The sequence below is a fragment of the Ylistrum balloti genome, unplaced genomic scaffold (genome assembly GCF_031769215.1).
Source record: "Ylistrum balloti isolate Yb309-2 unplaced genomic scaffold, AGI_CSIRO_Ybal_v1 Utg371880, whole genome shotgun sequence".
In the NCBI taxonomy this organism is placed as follows: domain Eukaryota; kingdom Metazoa; phylum Mollusca; class Bivalvia; order Pectinida; family Pectinidae; genus Ylistrum; species Ylistrum balloti.
This window is the reverse complement of record NW_026782927.1, coordinates 100,228-119,888: the sequence shown is the minus strand read 5'-3', so window position 1 is coordinate 119,888 and position 19,661 is coordinate 100,228. Positions and strand designations below refer to the sequence as shown.

At 34.4% G+C, this 19,661-nt stretch overlaps 1 protein-coding gene across 1 annotated transcript in view; it reads left to right on the top strand.

Moving 5' to 3' along the window:
• The window catches only part of LOC132563832 (protein spire homolog 1-like), a 69,955-nt gene extending 50,880 nt beyond the window's left edge, over positions 1-19,075 (top strand). The window contains exons 8-16 of the mRNA XM_060228584.1: positions 5,738-5,855; positions 6,127-6,230; positions 7,108-7,207; positions 7,694-9,396; positions 10,226-10,246; positions 12,121-12,255; positions 12,771-12,872; positions 13,241-13,341; positions 13,595-19,075. Of these exons, the coding sequence (XP_060084567.1) occupies positions 5,738-5,855; positions 6,127-6,230; positions 7,108-7,207; positions 7,694-9,396; positions 10,226-10,246; positions 12,121-12,255; positions 12,771-12,872; positions 13,241-13,341; positions 13,595-13,952 (2,742 nt within the window). The 3' untranslated portion in view covers positions 13,953-19,075. The remainder of the gene's footprint in view (positions 1-5,737; positions 5,856-6,126; positions 6,231-7,107; positions 7,208-7,693; positions 9,397-10,225; positions 10,247-12,120; positions 12,256-12,770; positions 12,873-13,240; positions 13,342-13,594) is intronic.
• Positions 19,076-19,661: the final 586 nt, after the last annotated feature.

Below are 19,661 nucleotides of genomic sequence, written 5' to 3'. Positions count from 1 at the left end.
TTGACTGGTCTTGGTCAGCTACGAGAGGAGATGGACACAGATGCTCTACTTAAAGAGGTTAGTATTTTACATCACTTTGGTGAGTCTATCTATAGTATACTGATATATAACTAGTTTGTCAGATGATTTCAAAACAAATAGAAGATGTAGAGCACTATCTACATTCTCCCTCTCTGTAAATATGGACCACTGGTGAACCATATACATCCTAAACATCCATACTATTACTGCTTATGAATTCCATGTTGTTAATTCATGAACTATCAGATATTCTTACTTTCAAAACATGTACCTAAATCATTGTCATTCTTTAGGTTTTACTGTCTGATTCAGTTAGGGAAAATGTGTATCCTCATTCCTTGTATAATTGAAGTACATATCTTACTGTCTCTCTGCTCTCATTTAGTGAAGTGTTGGTTTGAACCTTAGATTCTCGGTCCAATTTGATATGGCAGTCGATTATCTTCAAGCAGATCGATGCCTTTATAAGTGTAATTTGCACTTTTTGTTTTCTTTGTCAATATGAATTTAGATACATGATTGAAAATAAGCAACAACAATCTCCATGTTTGTATATAGATAACTGAAGAAAAAGAATTTCAGATGAAAGAGATAATAATAATAAGAGTTAAAATAATTGATATGAGCTTATTCAATTTTAAAGGTAAGAGAGAAAGTGCATTTGATGCCAAATGGTCTTGGCAAAACGATAACCCAGACAAGAAATAGAGGTACTTAATGCTGTAAGGTGCAGTAATGTAATCTGTTCCACATGACGTACCAGCTGTAATTTGAGTTACTGATACCGTTTCATATATTACTAAGGGAAAGGAAAGTGAGAGTTGTTGTGTTTTTCATATATGATAATGTGAAAAGAACTCACGTCTTTCAGTCTGTTAGTCCATCAACATATCATTTTGACCAGGACATATGTTGTATAACTTAGTGTCACATTCAAGTCTGACATATTTATCTGGTAATAAGCCTGGCAATGAAAATTGAAATAAATACTTCTTCCTCCCAGTGTTTAATATCTTGAAATATATCAAATATGTATTTCAGCTTCATTATCATACTTTGTTCCTATGGGAAAAATTGGTGAGAGTTCAACAGCAATGGAAATTTTGTGACTTTTTATTATGTCCTGTGATAAGCCCGCCTCTTTGCATTGAGTCAAATGTACTGTGCTGCCCTGTTGGACCATTTACAAGATAAATAAGGTAAAATGTACTCTAGTTGGGATTTGTATTATATGTTATACAGAGTTGTTGTCCTTTGTGTAACTTTCATTACTGAAGCATGACCTCAGATGCAGCACCTATACTATCAGTATTTTACCGTGTTTTGTTGGGTTATATATTTGTGAGATTAGAGTGGGAGATGATGGAGATATACTGCTGGAATGGTCAGCAGATTGGTCAAAAAACCACTCACTGTCTGTGTGTGGGATCTTATGTAGATGCTTAATATAGGTAATAAGTCACATGTGTTTGTACTGATATTTGAAGAGTTCTGCCAGGAAGTCTTACACCGACTACTATGGGGAGATACCGATGCTGTGTTTATAAGACTAAGATATTTTTCTTCCACCGTTGTTTATCTTTTAGAATCATTCACCTACACTTAAACACCTCGTTATACTGAACATGATCGGTGGTACAGATATAGAGCAGTTACAGAAATACTCAAATATACTGGGAAACCAGACTTTTAGGACAGGTGTATTTTTCTCAAATCTGAAACCATCAAGTTTAGAACAAAAAAAAAATCATAAATAGGCGAAAAACATGCGAACAATTAAAAGAATGATATTCTTATGCGGAGATGAAGCTTGTTAAAACACTCGATGTAAACCAGAGCTGCCTTAACTGTTATATTAGGTTTCAGTATACAATTGCTACCTACAGGCAAATTCTGTCTTCAGCTGTTTAAACGGATGTGCTTATCTACAGCTGGGCAATAAAACATGACTTTGAACTTGTGAAAACTGATGTTCATTCTATTAAAGGAGAAATATACATGCAGGTTTTTTCCACATCTCAGAATGTTCTCACTGTGTTAAATGTACTTAGGGGATTGCTGGTGTGATTATTAGACTAAATTTACTGTAGATATTCAAGTATTTCTGGACATTTCCCATCGTATGGTATATTGTCTATCAATCTGGAACAATTCAAGGTTAATAATAGCTATAATCTGTATATTATAATACTGTAAAGACAGTTGGTGGAATATTTTAGATGTTAAGGTAACCCATGTCTTAAGTCTAAATGTTTTACATGTATAAAACATTTAATAATGCTTGCCACAAGGACAAAACTTGTAATGTGATTGTACATGCATTACATGGGTTGATGGCACTGTCTGTGATATTGATTTCTAGAATTATTATGGTACAATGTAACATTAAGTAGCACTCAGAAGAGTGAGGGATGGGGTGCGAATGTACTTGTTAATATTAGGAGAGGAAAACTAGGCAGGATATAGGGCCAATGTACATTGCAACATTAATGTACCGTGTCAAAATCATACTGGTTTAACATAGGTCAGCAAGTTCTCAGAGTTCATCTGAAACTGCTGAGTTGTTGGTACATTTAAGGTCCTGAAGGTCCACCAGTTTGGTACATGTGCAGTTTTGTAAAACAATATGTCAGGGAGCTAATGTTTTTAGCAGATTGCAACTCCTTGGCTCTGAACAGTCATCATTGAATATAAACAAGTTATCAGTACATAGTCATTTAATTCAATTACTGAGGTAGTTGTTTTGATTGCTGTTGTTTTAGCATTGTAAAATATGTTTGCTATATTTATTTTGCTGTATTAGAATACTCATAAAGAGTTTGCTGTCAAAGTTTAATTTTCAAAAATATTAAGAGAAGAGGCAGGGAGGGAGGGGGGAGAAGAAATTCAGCCTAAGTTGGCAAGTACTTGATTGATATCCTGTCTGTTATTCATTTACTTTACCTGTACAGTTCTGTAGTAAGAGACCAGCATGTAAATATTTAAAGCAAAGACTTGTAACAACCAATTGTCTGTCTACTCACAAAACCCAGGGACGTAATGGCTCAAGTGTTACAACATTGAAAAATTTCTTTCAATAAAGAGTTTTAAGAATGATGGCTACTATTTTTGGATCAGTTCTAATTTCCTCACGATCTAAGGAGTCACTAAGTGAGTTAGTTTACAAACCATATGTCAAGTAATTCAATAAATGAATTTCTTTCAAGGTGTCTGTGAGAACGTATTTAAGGAGTCATTTACCACAGGAGTATGTTTATCTGATGTATGTAGCAATGCTCAAAGTCATAATTTCTCCTATTGATCCTGCTCAGGGTCATGCACCCAGTAAAAACATGCAACCTGTCATATATACATGGGAATATCTGTCTTATGGAATCATTTCATAAAATATGCAGATTTTTAGTCATGATTTGAACTTCAGTGGAATTCCTTCCTGGTTATATCATTTTGGAGATTTCTGAAACGGAAATTTCATGTTTTAATTTCAGAATGTGTAACATTACCCAGATGGCTTTTGTAAAACCATTACGTATACTGCAGATTCAGCCTCAAGTCACCATTCTATATGTAAAATTTAAGACAGAGAATTTCAATCAACATTTCAGTCTGTTTAGATATACAGATTTCCATAGAAATCATACAGTCATAAGATAAGATTGTGAAAGGTGCATATACTGCAGATTCTGCCTCGAATCACAATTCTGTATGTACAGTGAAACCTTGCTATTAAGACCACTTTGGGGACTACACAAAAGTGGTCTTAATAGCGAGGTGGTCTTATAGTGAGGTGTACCAGATTGACTGCAAAGAACCGTAACTCTGCTTGAAATAATAAATTGTAATTGTCTATTTCTAAGACAAATTTGAATAATTTTGATCTGTTTGGATATACAGAATTTCATAGAAATCTTATTGGCAAATAATGGGATTTTAAAAGGTAAAGGTCACTTGAGGCAAAAAATGAAAAAGAAAATAAAATTCATGTAGCAAGAGTGTATTCAAATGCAGAAACTGTCTACCAAAGTTATCCTGTTATAAACCCTGGTGTCAATAATGTCTGAAGCTGACTGACATTCCAGGTGGGGCAGATACAGCATTGTTGGCATTAAAGTCAAGACTAGTATGAGAGAAAGTCAAAATACACAGATGGTCTCATTACACAAGTTGCCATAGTATTTTTCAGCAACATTATATGCATGTGGCAATCAAAACTGTTCATACACAGGAAAATTATGGGATAGTCCAAGTGGTAGTTTATGGAAGGGCCCAAGTGGTAATTATGGAAAAGACCAAGTGATTATTTATGAAATGGTCGTAATGATAATTAATGGAGGGGTGCAGGTGGTAATTTATGGAAGGTTCCAATTGGTGATTGTTATAGGGGTCCAAGAGATAATTAATGGAGGGATCCAAGTGGTAGTTTATGAATTGGTCAAAGGAGGAATCCAAGTGGTAATTAATGGAGGTGTCCTAGTGGTAATTTATGGAAGGTTCCAAATGGTAGTTGATGGAGAGTTCCAAGTGGTAATTTATGGAAGGTTCCAAATGGTAGTTGATGGAGGGGTCCAAGTGGTAGTTTATGGAGGGGTCTAAGTGGTAGTTGATGGAGGGGTTCAAGTGGTAGTTTATGGAGGGGTCTAAGTGGTAGTTTATGGAGGGGTCTAAGTGGTAGTTGATGGAGAGATCCAAGTGGTAAGACATGGAAAGTTCTTTGTGGAAATTTGGAGAGGTCTTTATAATAGTTCATGGAGGGGTCTTTGTGGTTTCCTTCTACTGTCTCTGTAAGCAGAGTGCAACATGATGAAATGTAGACTTGTGTTTATCTACAGAATTCTGTATCATTAACATTCATAACCATGTGTGAGTCACTCCTTGTATTTACGGGGCAGCTGTTCATACATATAAAACTGGTAGAGTTTGAATGTCAGGCCCTAATTAGCTAATGTAATTAATGTAAGGGTACTAAATCAGCCGCTACCGATTGTCACGCTGGAGTGTAGATATCCATTGTATAAGTCTGATTGTCAGGGCGACTGTTGATTTGTGAATAAAAACTGTGGATTTCTGCCACAGAATCAGTTTTGTTAGTTTGAATGGGTGGTGCTGATTTATACCAGGTATATGTGACTAGCTTTCCATTATCTCAGTTCTCTTGTTCACCAGCAGAATGATACCAGCTAATCTTTGTTGTGTTCTACAGATAGATTTCTGTAAGTGTTTCCAAGATAACAGCAGTACCAGTATCTCCCCATCAATGGTAATACTTCACTGCCAGTCTGAATCTCTTTGTATCATTTCTGATGTTAAACAGCAGCACTTTAGTCTGTTCAAGTTTAAAGTTGTTGGTTCAAATTCTGATTGATATATCACATTATTGGTCAATTTGAGATCATCCTTAAGGTCCTGGGTCCATTTTCGAGAGAAAAAAAAAATCAAGATTTAGATTAAGTCAAACCTGTGTATAAAGGCCACTCAAAGAAGAGAGAAAATTGGCCTGTATACAGAGTTAAAGATGGTCTTTATATAGAGGTTGGGTTACTGTGACTTGTATTACAGCAGGATCCCTAAGCGGTGGTCTTTGTAGACAGGTATTTCATATCTAGAAGTGACATTTAAGACAGGACTGACTGTGACTTATATTAACACAAGCAAAACACAATATTCTTTAAACTTGCCATGTGAATTAAACATTACCTCAATTCTTCTGTCTTTACAGGTAAAAGACAGGATATTAAAATCTCCCCCTAAACGGGAACTGGATCCTGTTGAACTTTTACTTCGAGACATTCGTCAACAACCCAAGTTACGACCAGTGAAGGATGGCAAACTTCTAGGTGAGTAGACAGGGAGTTGAAATCTCTAAAGAAAAAACATGAGTACTTAATATGGTAAACTGGTTATATGAAGAAGGGGTGTATTGTTTAAATTAAGACTTTGCATTTTTGCAACTTTTTGGTTGATACATTTTTTTTTCTGCATTTCTGTTTTATTTCGACTTGTCCTGAAACAGGGATGACTGAAACTTTGTTGCAAGTATTTGATTAATGGCATAATGCGTTTTTTGATTTTCTCTAAATCTGTTGTTGTTATTTGTAATTATTTTAGTGGAAACGTCAAGAACAAAACTACATAACGACGATGATGCAGAAAGTCCTCTTCCTGTCCGAAAGGTCATCAAGCCAGACTTCAATCTTCTACGTAATTTTGAGGTAATGCATTAACATGCAATGAGGTTTTCCTAACACATAATGATAAAATTTTTGTTATTTTGAAAATTATTTAATCTTCAATACATTGGAATCCTAAATTTTGTATATGACTCCTAATATTTAAAAATTAATTTTCTATTTCACAAAATGATTATAAGATAGTGTCTAGTTTGTGAACTTAACATTCTGAAATATGATCACATTCATAAAGTAAACACCCTGTTTATCAGACACTAAGCCCATGGGGCCAACACATTACCTCTGACTCACACTCGGGGGTAGACTTATTACAGGACAATGATATAACAGTTGTAAGTAATCTGATGAGCTGTGGTAGATATTGGTGGGATTATTACAAGACATAGGTTTATTACTGGATAGATGGAAATAATTGCATATATATGGTTCATTTTTATGCCTTGGATCGAAAGATTGTTTTTGTGCTGTCTGTTTGTCTGTTGTCAACTTCAACCTTGGCCATAACTTTTGCACCATAAGAGGTAGGGCTATCATTTTTGGCATGTGTGTTCCTTGTGACAAGATCTTTATAGCGGCACTAAATTTTGTGACCTTGACCGTAATCTTTGATCTGCATTTGTAAAATTTTCATATTGGCAATAATCTATTGCACCATAAGAGGTAGGGCTTTCATATTTGGCATGTGTGTTCCTTGTGACAAGACCTTTTACATAGTTCTAAAATTTTTGACCATGTGACCTTGACCTTTGAAAATTTGTTCATGCAATTAGCACATGCCTTACACAGTACAGTTAGCACATGCCTTACACAGTACAGTTTTAGTATCCCACTTAAATTTATTGTTGCAAACAGGGGCATAGTGTTTCATAAACACATCTAGTTTTCGATTCACTTCTAGGATGACACAGATGAATCTGAGTGTAGTCTACAGTCATCACGACGATCCAGTGTGGCGTCACCATCACCGGAAAGAGAAATGCGTCTGTGGCAACGAGCTGGTAGGTCAAGGCTATATATGAACATGGTTATCTATATATGATAATGAATCTTGTGACTGTTGGAATTTTGTTGTCTCATAATTGTGACGTATTTAATGTTGATTGCTTTTGGTGCATGAAGATAATGTTCAAAATTTCAGAAATGGATTATGAGTGATATGTGAATCTAGAATCAAATTTCAATATGACAATCAGCCTAAGGGGTGGGTGCTTTTTTTTTTTTTTTTTTTGAAGAATTTTATATAATTTAGGAGTTTGCCTGGTATTATTATTATTATTTTTTATAAACTTTTCATGTGTCTAGACTGTATACGTGCATATATTTTAAGCTCTTGATGAAGCAAAACAATGGAAAACTTCTTGGTTATTTTAACTTTTGTATTTTTCCTGTAACTTTGCCTTTTATATAGTTTTGTATTTGCTACATGTTTGTGTGTTTCTCAGTGCTGGAATTTTGTTATTGAAACTGTTTGTATTTTGCTACAGTGGTACGTGACTTGGCTACCACTCAGAGCAGACCTGTGATACTCCAGCGTAGGAATACCATAACGGTGTGTGAGTCGCCTGTACAGGTATATCCCACCAGCACCCCACAATCCCCGATCTTGGAGGAGATTGATGAGGAGAATGCACCTCCACACAAAGGGCCCTCTATAAAGTCTCCATCAAATTCGCATGATAATACTGTGAAAAAAGTTCGACGTCAGTCGGCAGTTTGTAAATCGCATGTGTCTGCCAATGACGTTCGACAAAGACTGAGTTTAAAACTGCATGGTAACACTCCAGCATCATGCATGTCATCTCATGACAGGGTGCATGGTAGAGCCCATCTTTCTTCACAGTCCTCCGGGAGTTCTGAGGACTTGCTGTCAGAATCATCATCGCAGTCGTCACCACGGATGAGAAAAATCAGTGAGCCATTAATGAGGCCTAATCCTCAGAAAGTGCAAAGGTCAGTGAGTGTGAGTGATATTGCAGGAAGTAGACCTCAGCCGATGACGAGGTCAAGAACAATGCCTAAAGTCAGTAGCGAATCGGAGAAAAATGAACAATCTGCCATTTCCGATGAGAGAGTCAGGCCTGTTCCACGACCCCGCCCAGTTCCGGCACCTCGGTTGAGTCGTAGTTCGTCACCCAAAACTGTCCAGGGTCTAACCTCTCCGGCATTAGTGCCAACAAAGGATGGTGAAAACTCCCTGTCTCCGATAGTGTCACAGCGAGATGCTTCTCCAACTCCAACTAGACGAGAAACTTCCCCCAAACCAATCAAACGACAACGATCTTCTGTGCACAGATCGTCAACTCAGACAGAGCATCGCAGAAATAGACTGAATTCCTCTGAGGAGGAACAACTCTCTGTATCAAGCTCTGAAAAGACATTAGAACAAAGGCATAGATCATCAGAACGAAGGCAGCGTTCTTCAGAACAGAGGCAGCGTTCATCAGAACGTAAACAGAGTTCATCCGAACAACGGCAGCGTTCTTCAGAGCGTAGACAGCATTCTGAAAAGAACCAAATCACAGATGCTAAATATTTAGAACGTAAACAGCGAAGAGCTGAACATCGAGATCGAACAGCTGTTGACATGAGCTCAGAATTGAGTTCTGCCCCCTCTACGCCTTCTACCTCCACCTCCTCTTCTGTGGCATCAACTCCATCTCATGTCTCCCCTGACCCCTCCCCAAAACCCAGCCCCACTCCCCGACCTCGTATCCAGCGCTCTGCCAGTCACCATATAAAACGTCAGATGACCATCTCAGGTGGTCCTGTGCCCATTGCAGACATTGATCAAACAATGCCACGAGCAAAGGATTCTACTGTTGATACTCCAAAGATTTCAATTCGAAAGGAATCATCTCCAGAATTTAAAAGAACGACGTCTAAAACAGATTCTGATATGGTCAGCCAGAGAGTTCCTCGCAGATCAGATTCATCACGTGCCCCACGCCCCATGAGCCTGATAGAGGCAGACGATCGTCGTGCTATCATACAAGAAGCAGGGGAAACAAGTCTCCAAACTAACGGTGCATCCAGTTTCTCATCACTTGATGTACGAGATCTGCTGAATGTAAGTTCAAGGATGAGGTCCTCTGTTGCTGGTGAGGACCCTGCTTCTACTACTAACTGTAATGGTAGTCCTGCACCTAGCTCCCATCCATCTTCTGCTGTGCCTGCGGCAGCCGGCTCTGTGAGTATCCTAACAACCTAGCTAGTCTATAACCATTGTTGTAGTATCACTTCCCCAACATCCCAGAAGTTTGTTTTTTTACACCTAAGCATTTTTTATCCCACCAAGTTTGCTTCATTGACACTCATTCCTGACCCCGACCAGGACCATCACAGTAAAATGTGCATTTTTAGAGTTTATAAAAAGAGAAAGTATATCATTTTTATTTCAAAATTAATTGCAGCTTTCAAAGACCAATTTGAAATATTACAGTAAGGTACTGAGATTTTTTTTCCCCCAGAAATTCACTATAACTTGTCATAGTGTAATGATTTAAGAGAATCTCCCTAGTAAAATATCTCTGTCTCTACCGTTCAAGTTCATACAGGGAAAAACATCATCTGCAATAGTCATTAGGCATTGTTATATATTGTTGTCCTATGACCTGCCAAATCATTGAGTATTTGATAGACATTAGCAAAATGTCATCTGTAGACTAAAGCAAGACTCATTTATCTGTAAAAGTTGTTTCCAAGGGAGTTCTATTTACACTCTTTTCCAGATTTGATAAAAATGGCACAAATAAAAAAAAAATCAAATATTTGAATAATAGAAAAATATCCTATACTCTCTCCCATAACTTTTATGAAAAAATCACTATTTTCACTTGCAAGATTTTGCTAAATCAAAAAATTGCAAAAACATTTCATCGACCAAGTGTCATTTTAATTATCGTCTGTTTAATTTTGACCAATAGAGACATGAAACAATATAAAATATTTGAATTTCAAATGATTAAACTGAAAAATTGTTATAGTTAACAAAGATTTGTAATGTCTTCCTTTGTCAGATGTCTCAAGTTTTGATCAAGGTGATTCAACATCGTAACAGATATACTGCCTTGTTGTTCTTACTCAAACTCTTAACATAATGCCGTCAGTCTCTTGTACTGAATTGGCATGTTGCTCTCCTGATAACTTTGAGTTACCAGGATTTAACAAGAGGAGGACAGTCATTATTGGTGTTGCTAAGAACAAGGCGCTATATTTGTTTGAACTCATATCTTCTACTGCTGTTTCACTGACCTCTAATTAACCTCTGCTGAACATAACCATAGATTTAAACCCATTCCTGTATCAGGGTCTCATTTATACCTAATTCTAAAAAAACAAAATCTACATATCAAATCAGAATTTAAAATAAACTATAAAAAAAAAACAAATTCAGTTCTTTGTTAAGTTTGCTGATTGTTTAGTATAAGTGTGAGTTTGAAGTTTATTTGAATCTTCTAATTTAAGATATTTATCTAATTGTAAGATATTAAATTGAAGAACATTGGAGTTTCCACTATATTTTGATAATTTGGAATACTTTAAGTGCTGAAAATTGAAAGTTAGCAAATGTTTGTTTGTGTGAGATTTTGTATATAAACAGTCTTGGTACATTTCCAGTTGGAAACTCATTCTTTGTTTCGCACATTTAGTCACATAATCGATCCATTTATTTATGACAAAACAAACAAACAAAAACAAAACATTTAAAAATCTAAAAATGGTAGTAAGCATTTGACATATTTTTGGCATGTTGAAAATAAGCTTGCATGTTTTCATTTTAACTTAATTTTTTTTTCATAACAGTAGTGAAAATATCTTATTTGTTTCCATGGCAACAATTTGATGTTTAAGGGATGAAAATACACTATAATAGTGGTCCTATCTACTTGTTACTTGTACATGTCTGTTTTATACAAAGATTTATTTCCTGCTCAATGAGTTTGAGTTGTCTGCCCTTTGTAGTCCGATGTTTAAAAGTGTGATATTAGTTTGACAGGCACTTTCACAAACTATGTAGTAACATGTACACTTTTTAGGCAGATTTTATTTTAGTAAGTAGTCACATATATAATGCAATAAACATGCTTTATTTCATTAGTTTATTTTACTTTTAATTATTAGTCAAAATGCTGAGTATTTATGATATTATCGCTATTTTTTGTTTTAGTCTCCAATCTTTAGCTCTATTTTGATATGTTTTGGTTTTTATTAATGTACTTTGGCATGGTGTGTGAAACATTCCATAGAGATTCGAGTCTGTATGCTACACTAACCTACAGTGACCAATATTATAGAACTTTATATTACTAGTCTATATTGTGTGGTTCTCTTCTGGTCTTGGCATGGCTGTTGTTTCTTAACAAATGATATTGATAATTTGCTTAACATGAGCATATAAGTCATTATATAGGATTTTTCTTCATTCATTTGATAATTCTTTAACTTCATCAAAATAATTCGTTCATTTTTGGATATTGGCTAATATATGAAGTTTTCATTCTATTTAACACTAGTTTCTATTTTTATTATCTGATGAAGGAATTGAAATATGTCTCATAATCATTTTTATTATGTTTTTAGAATTATATTAAATGGAGACTTTTGTGTAAAAAAAGAATGTTTTATCTTATGTACAAAATTCATCAAAGAACTTTTCAGGGAAAAAGAGAAAAACTTATTTGAAACTATTAACAGTAACATACATATATTTACACATCTCTTCATAAATTCAATTTTGCTGGTTCCAGCATTCTGTTTTTCACCAGCCAAACAAGATTTATGGTTTATTTTTAAAAAATAATAATTTAGCCCTTCTTACCTGGTTAACCATGAGTCAGTTAGAGTGATGTGAGATCTGGACAAAAATCTTGACTTTATTTTAAACAAAGACGTGTGTATTTTCTTCTATCAGAAATGGTCACATCCCATTGAATGTCTGTCTTTGACTCTTGAGGAGGTCACACACATTCGCACAGTTCTGACCAAGGCTGACCTTGAGTCTGCCATCACACAGAAGGACCTATACACATTACTGGCTAAAGGCAAAGTAAGTATGAATAACAAGGTTACATAGTTCAAGACTAACCTGGAAGCAAAGGTCAAGATGACATATAACAATGTTGTCAAAGTGAGTACCAGATGTTAAAGAAATATTAAAGGCCAGAGTAGATGTCAAGGTCACTCACAAGCAAAGTGAGTACCATTGTCAGGATCAAACATCAGGATAGAGTAAGTAAGAATGTCAAGGTTACACACAAGGTCACACATACAAAGAGACAAGTAATAATGTCAAGTTCACAAACACAAGGACAAAAGTGATTAATAATGTCAAGGTCACACGCAAGGACAAAGTAAGCACAGATGTCAAGGTCTCACACAGGACCAAAATTAGTATAGATGTCTAGTAGAGGTCTGCTATGTGGTTGAACATGTAGAAAGCTTTTCATAAGAATCTGATATATATTTGTCAAATTATCATCTTGTGTCTATTTCTTACCTCCTATTTACATTTATCAGGTCACCTACTGTGCACTGTACTAACTGTATCATTTTTTGTTTTAGATTTGTTTTACATGTAAAGAAGTGAAGTTCTCTATGTTTGGACAGTGGGGAACTCGGTGTAAGATATGTAAACGAAACGTCTGCAATAACTGTCTCCGTAAAGTAAGTAATCCTTCACAGATACTCTTAGATCTCTAATATCAAGTATCGGCGCATATAATTTCAAATGTTGATATCAAGTTTTGCATAACAAACTTAGCTCATTTCATGGGTATCTACCTGTGTTGTTTTAGCCTACTAATGAATTTGTCAATGCAATCATACATAACCCACTGAAATTTGAAAAGTAAGAAATTAGGGAATTTTGTCAGTTACAGTTTGCATTAAAGATAATGTGATACTTAATATTGAAGAAATTGTGTTTTCCATGATTTACAGTGGTCAACACAGAACTTGGTATCCATGAAAACTCTTTTTGGGCAGTTTCTCTTTCAGCTAAGCTACAAATACAATGCTTTTATGTTTTACAGATGAATGTGCCAACAGAACACTTTGAGAACATCCCCGTACATACTCTCAGTCCCATACCTCTCAGTCCAGAGACCCTGGACATCATCAGGGCATATGAAAGGTAAATTATATAGGAAACAAAATTAGTGCTAATATACAATTGATTAGGGAGTAACTGGTAATTTCTTATCACAACAACTTTTGGTAGTATCTTTGAACTTTAAACTGCTGAATTTTTGTCACTTACTATTGATAGACTGCTCAAGGGTTAAAAGTTATTGTTCTATTAGAAATGTTGATAAAGATTCTAAAAAAAAGTTTTGACATTAGTGTGTCAGCTGCATCGTCATTCAAGGTGTCATTTAACATTTCAGTACTGGGTCAGTTCCTCACTCACCAAATTTACAACGCAAACAACAACAAAAACTAGAAACTAAATCTGTTAAACCAAAAACACTTCAACGTGCCAACACATTTACTGCAAACCAGGGTCCAGCCATGCTACCCAACAAGAATCTCCTGAAGGGCCCTCAGATGAACATTTGTCGAGATTGTAAAGGAATGATCATGGAGATCATCAGGACAAGTCGAACCTCGATAGCACTTATAAACCAGGGGAAGGAACTCCCCAAAAAATCAGAGAGTTCAGGCTCTGAGGATGAAAGAAGTGGCATGAATCTCTCTTCACTGTCTCTTAATGTGAAACATTTCTTTTCTCCAACAAAAGAGTGATGTGTCAGTCAGTGTTTAGGATAACCTGGTACTAGTGTTTTTACAGTGATGTGAATCAACTTTTTTCACCATGGATGCAATATTCTATATGGAGAAAAAGACTGAACAGACATTCCCTGAGTTCTTCAGAATGACAACTTGTATGTTTCCTATAATTTCGACAAAGCTGAAGAAAAATTCAGAAACAAAATTTTTGAACTTACCAACTGTAACTTACTGAAGTCTTCAAGATTTTTCAGATAAAGATCTATCTTGGTAATATGGAACAAAGGAGAGAGTCATATTTACCTGGAGTGTTTTATTTCTCTCTTTTTTTTAAGAAAGTGTAGAGAGTCATAATTGTTGGAATTTTTGAGAGCCATTTAAAATAAATGAACCTTTGTTGTTGTTGTTGAAGAACAAATTTTGAATATAAACAGAGAAAATTGACAACCTAATTTTAAATAGCCTACGTGACACCTTGTCAGTTTTAGTCATCTTCATGTGTCTCTGTATCCCTGCCCAATGTGTTGATTTGAAGTTATAAATAAGATACAAAATGATCATTGTAGCCTTGTGGTGTTCTCGTAGATCTGAAAACTTACTCATTGTAGATCTTATCCAGGTTCTGTTTACACAAAATTTTATTTTTAATAAATTTTTATTTTAATTTGAATTTTTCAGGAAATAAATATTGGATTTTGCAGCTTTTTGATTTTAAAACTTATTGTTTTATGCTAAGAGTGTATATAATTATATATATGAATGTTTTCTTTTCCCCCATTTTTTTCTTCTTGCTCTCTGCTGGTCATGTTTCTTCAACAAAACATAATATGTGCAAAATATTTTACAAGGTTGGGTTTCACAAGAACAAGTTTTATGCGTCCTAATGTCAAGGTCGCTTGTGTCAACACTTATATGAAAACATCACAAAAAATTCATGGTATAGAATGCATAATAAATAAAGTGTAAAGAAATCAGTATGTGATTTAGCCATCAGAGAGCATAATCAAGAGGCACTATTCACATCTGTTATTTAACTTTATAGATGAATGATATGCCTATTTTATTTTAAAATAATTTGGTAATTCAGATTTAAATGAAAATATATGAAATCTGAAGGCAATCTTTAACAATTTTTTTTCATAAATCAAATCATTTTTCCACCAGCTTAAATTCTCAGATTTTCATTTGGTAATATTCATGACTGTGTCAAAGGAATACCAGTTCAGTTATATGATGGAGTGCCATATCTGAATTTAAATTTAAAACAGTTTGCAAAAATAATTTTTTGTCTGTTTTTTCGAAATGCTTAAAAATTCCAACAGGTTTTAAAAAAAACATTCAGTGTGTGAAATGAACTAGGGATTTATTATGTAGATTTATGTAAGATGTTAATTGATATTTATTGTGTTCAGTTGATAGTGATAGATTGAAGTGATGTTGTAAGAATATATCAAATTAGAAATATATGAAGAGTCAGGAGGGAAAGTGAAAATACATGTACATCTGACTGGAAAGTTGAGTGTGTAAAGCATAATGGATGCAAACATCTCGCTGCGATAATAGAGGTTTTAATGGTGTTTTGAAAGTAAGTGTAATTGTTTAGTAAATTATATCAAACTTGATAGTCATGAGTAATTTTATAGGAAATTTAATTGTGTTTGGCATATAACGGAGTCTTAATATATCAATTAGAAGTTTACTACTAATTTAATGTGTACTGGAGTTACTTCCCTTTGTTCACTCTCTCGGCTGGGGTAGTGATACGCTTTGAAGCAGAGGAAGCCAAGAATGGGGCAACAGTGAACAGACCAGACTTAAAAAGTGTGTGTATAAATGGTTATTTAATATAAAACTAGGCAGATCTGTGTGAGATTTGAGTGGATTTTAATAAAAATGCATGTGAGGGAGGAGTGGGGATGGTTATGATAAGATTCAATAAGAAGGGGAAATGAGTATGAGAAAAGAAAGAAAAAATAGATGTCAAGAATTAGTTTGTAGTTGTGGAGTTTGATAGATATGATATGGAAGATATAAGGGGTTAGAAAAGTTAAATTATGTTTGTATAGGTAAATGTAATGTTGATTTCACTATTCTTGTTTCTCTGTACATATATACATAGTCAGAACTATTCCATTGTTTTACCGTTGTGGTGCTGTATGAGACAATATTCTGTGATTCTGTCATTCTTTGTGTATAAATTTCACCCAACTACATCACTCTGATGAAAGAAATGTAGTTGATGTTCCCAAACCTTATAGTCATTGTTTTTGTGTGTTTCAGAGAATAAACCCAGGTTGTATGCCAATGTGATATTATTGAACACAACACAAACTCTAACCTTTGTGATGTGATCTGGTACCACAACCCCATTGTTTTATATTAGCTTTATCCTTGAATTAGGAATTGAACCTGCACAGCTTTGCCAAGATGTTGACACGTTGTAGTGTTGATGTTGAAACAGTGACTTTATAATCAAGAATTCAATTTTGATGAAGCCCAGTATGTTAAACTGTACTTTACAGTTTGGCACTGTAGAGCTGGTCTTGTCGTGTATTTTAATATCACATCCAGATAGCCTTTACAAATCAGATAGCTTTTTTTTTCTCCTGACAAATCTTTTTTAAAAAGATTGTAGTTGATACATACAGGTTTGCCATGTTTCATTGCCCACCAGCTGTTCACCATGGAGTCAGCAGGTTTTATGATAAAGACCCTATTTATTTGTGATTTTTCAATGGCATTAATGTAAACATGACACCATTTTTTGTAAGCTGTTGTATTAACATTCCTTGTTCAATACGAAATGTATACAGCCAGACTTTTCAATGTTTTAGATAGGTGGTTAGATAATATATATGCAAAGTGAAAGTACATTAAAATGGCACTACATAAATAAACTATGGCAAACAGAAGGGGCAGTTCTAATACTTGATAAGCACACTTTTTTTTTTATAGAATTAAACCAGGGTTTCTAGCCTTCATGAAGATTTGGGTGCATTGAAAGGTGAAGCTAGGACCTGTGATTAAATATGCAAAATGAAAATTCATTGGTCAAGTAAGTTGTTGTTTGTAGATATTTTTACTGTTAAACAGACTGGATATTTTTACTGTTGATCATAGTCCAACTCCATACTGAGTAGTGCTGAAGTGAAATGCAGGTTGTTGAGATATTTCAAAGTTTATTTATTTTGAAGAAAAGATGTGTTTTGAGCCAATGAAGTTAGTCTTATTACTATTTTTTGTGTCACAAATTAACCATAGTTCTCGAAAATGAAGTGAAAAATTATGGAGCCGTTACCACCTGATTCAAACACCTATAAAACATGTACGAGGGTATGTCTCACATCGCAACAATGTTTAAGTTTTTATCAAAATAATGATCAAGCAGAGATAAAATTTAGTTTATATATTGTTAGAATTCATTCAAAGTTGTGAACAAAATTTCATGTGTTTATTAAGAGAGAACGTATACAAAATGCGTAAGAGAAATGATTTGCAATCGTGTATAGATAGAATAATCATTGATCCAATTTTGAGGTACAGTAACAATTCTGTATTGTAGCTATGTAGGATTCTTGAAGCTGTGAGAAAAAGAAAATATGCATGTAATGCAAGTCTTTTCCAGATTGCTGTTAGATGATGGGAAGTTGTAACTATTGTGATATCTCAATTAGTAGAACAAACTTGTTGCTTGATATGTCTGTACTTGTCAGTTGTGAATCTCAAATTATTCAATTCCGAAGATAATATTCTTATTATGAATAGGTATCATTTTTTTTTATTCTATTGTAGAGCCTATAATCAAATATTTCAGCTACTCTCAGTACTGATGAATATTAGAAATGGTATTATTTGAAACTGATATTAATGAACAAACTGCAAGCTGTTGTCGATCAAAGCATTTCATTTGTTTAGTTTTTTGTAATTTTATAGACTGAATTGAATAATTGTCTCAACTCTAACCTTTTGTTCATAGGTAATTTGAAGTAAAAGTCATAAGCATATACATCTTGTAAATATATATTATAAGATACCCATCAGTAAATAAGATCGTTACCCACCAGTCTTAGTATGAATGTATCTTTTAACTTATTAAATCACAAATCTAGATTTTTGTTTAGAATAGACATATTTTCCATCTAATTCACACAATTTCATAGCAAATTTAAAGAAATAGTCATTTATTTATTTTCATATTTGATGAATGTTGATTTTGGAATGTTGAGCGTTGGGTTTCTTACAACCCAGTTTGATTTCATTCAGTTTTTTAGCCCTCCTCTCTCTGTAGTTTCATCATAATTTTTGAGTCATATTAAAACTGAATAAAAACATAGCTATTTATTTGATTCAACATACATAATGTATAAACATATATTGAAATTTGTTGAAGTTTTGATGGTCTGTGGTAAATGGACTATATATTAATCATTTTGATCATGCCCACTTGTTACTGATCACGCCCACTCTGTATCATTAAGGTAAGATGACAAACGTACAGAAAGAATAAAAAGCAATAAAATCCCTGTAAATAGTTCACAAGTGTCACCTGGATCTTCAATTGTATGTCAAATATTACTGACACTTGTATTTATCCTTCTGCAATTCTTGCAATTTCACGAAAAATTTTATGACTTCAAACTTTGAGAATGAAGGTTTAAACATCTACTTTCTTGACACATAATGTTCTTGTATTTCATCCTGTGCTATTTTTTCACCTCACAAAAAATCTGACGTAGGAAACTTCAAATTTGGAGATCTATGTTTAAACTTACTTTCTTGATACTTGAATTTCATTCTTCTGAAATTTTTTCATTTCACAGAAATCTGACAAACATAATTTAAACTTATAAAACTGAGGTTTATTACATACATGTCTTAAAGTGGTCTGATGGATATTTACCATCTTAAACACTCATAGTGATATTTTTTCACTTTATTTCATTTCTCCACAAATTTTCATACCAAATCTCTGCATGAAATGTTGTTTGGGTGTCGATCATCCACTCCGTTGGTTTTACCTGATGTACCATGTAGAAAGGTAGTGGCCGTTTTGTATTGTAGGTCTTTTTTTTTTTTTTTTTTTTTAATCTGAAATCAATACATACCCACACCACATGAAATAAAATAAAAGAAAACACTTTTGGTGTTTATTTTGTTTTGTAGATTTCTGTAAACTGTGCAAGTGTTATGTATGATATAGCACATGATGTGTTTACATTCATGGTTTTCGCAAACCACAAAGAAAGTCTCGTAGGTTTCCTACGATGAGTGTTCAGTTACGGTGGAGTAAAAGGTAGTTGGTGGTACTGTATATCTGTATATTTTTAGAAATTTTCGTTTATCATGGCAACAGAAAAAACTAGAAAATGTCTGTAAGACATGAATGCCCCCCCCCCCCCCCCCCCCATGTGAAATAATAGTGAAAGGTCTGAATGAAGTTGTTAGGTGGTATATACTGATTTGGGACGGGACGGGACAGGATGGACATGGGCAACGCTATATGCCCCCGGCCATAAATGGCGGGGGCATAAAAATCCTATGTAACAAATAAAACAAGGTTTTAAACCATGAAAGAAGGTATGCACAGATATTTCATGTTGTGCTGTGGTTTATCTCAACTTAATTTACTTTCACATTTAACCCATTTGGGGCACGCCCTACAATTCAAGGTAATGAACTCTTGCTTCTTTTAAGGGGACAATGGAGTGCCTAAGAATGCAATCT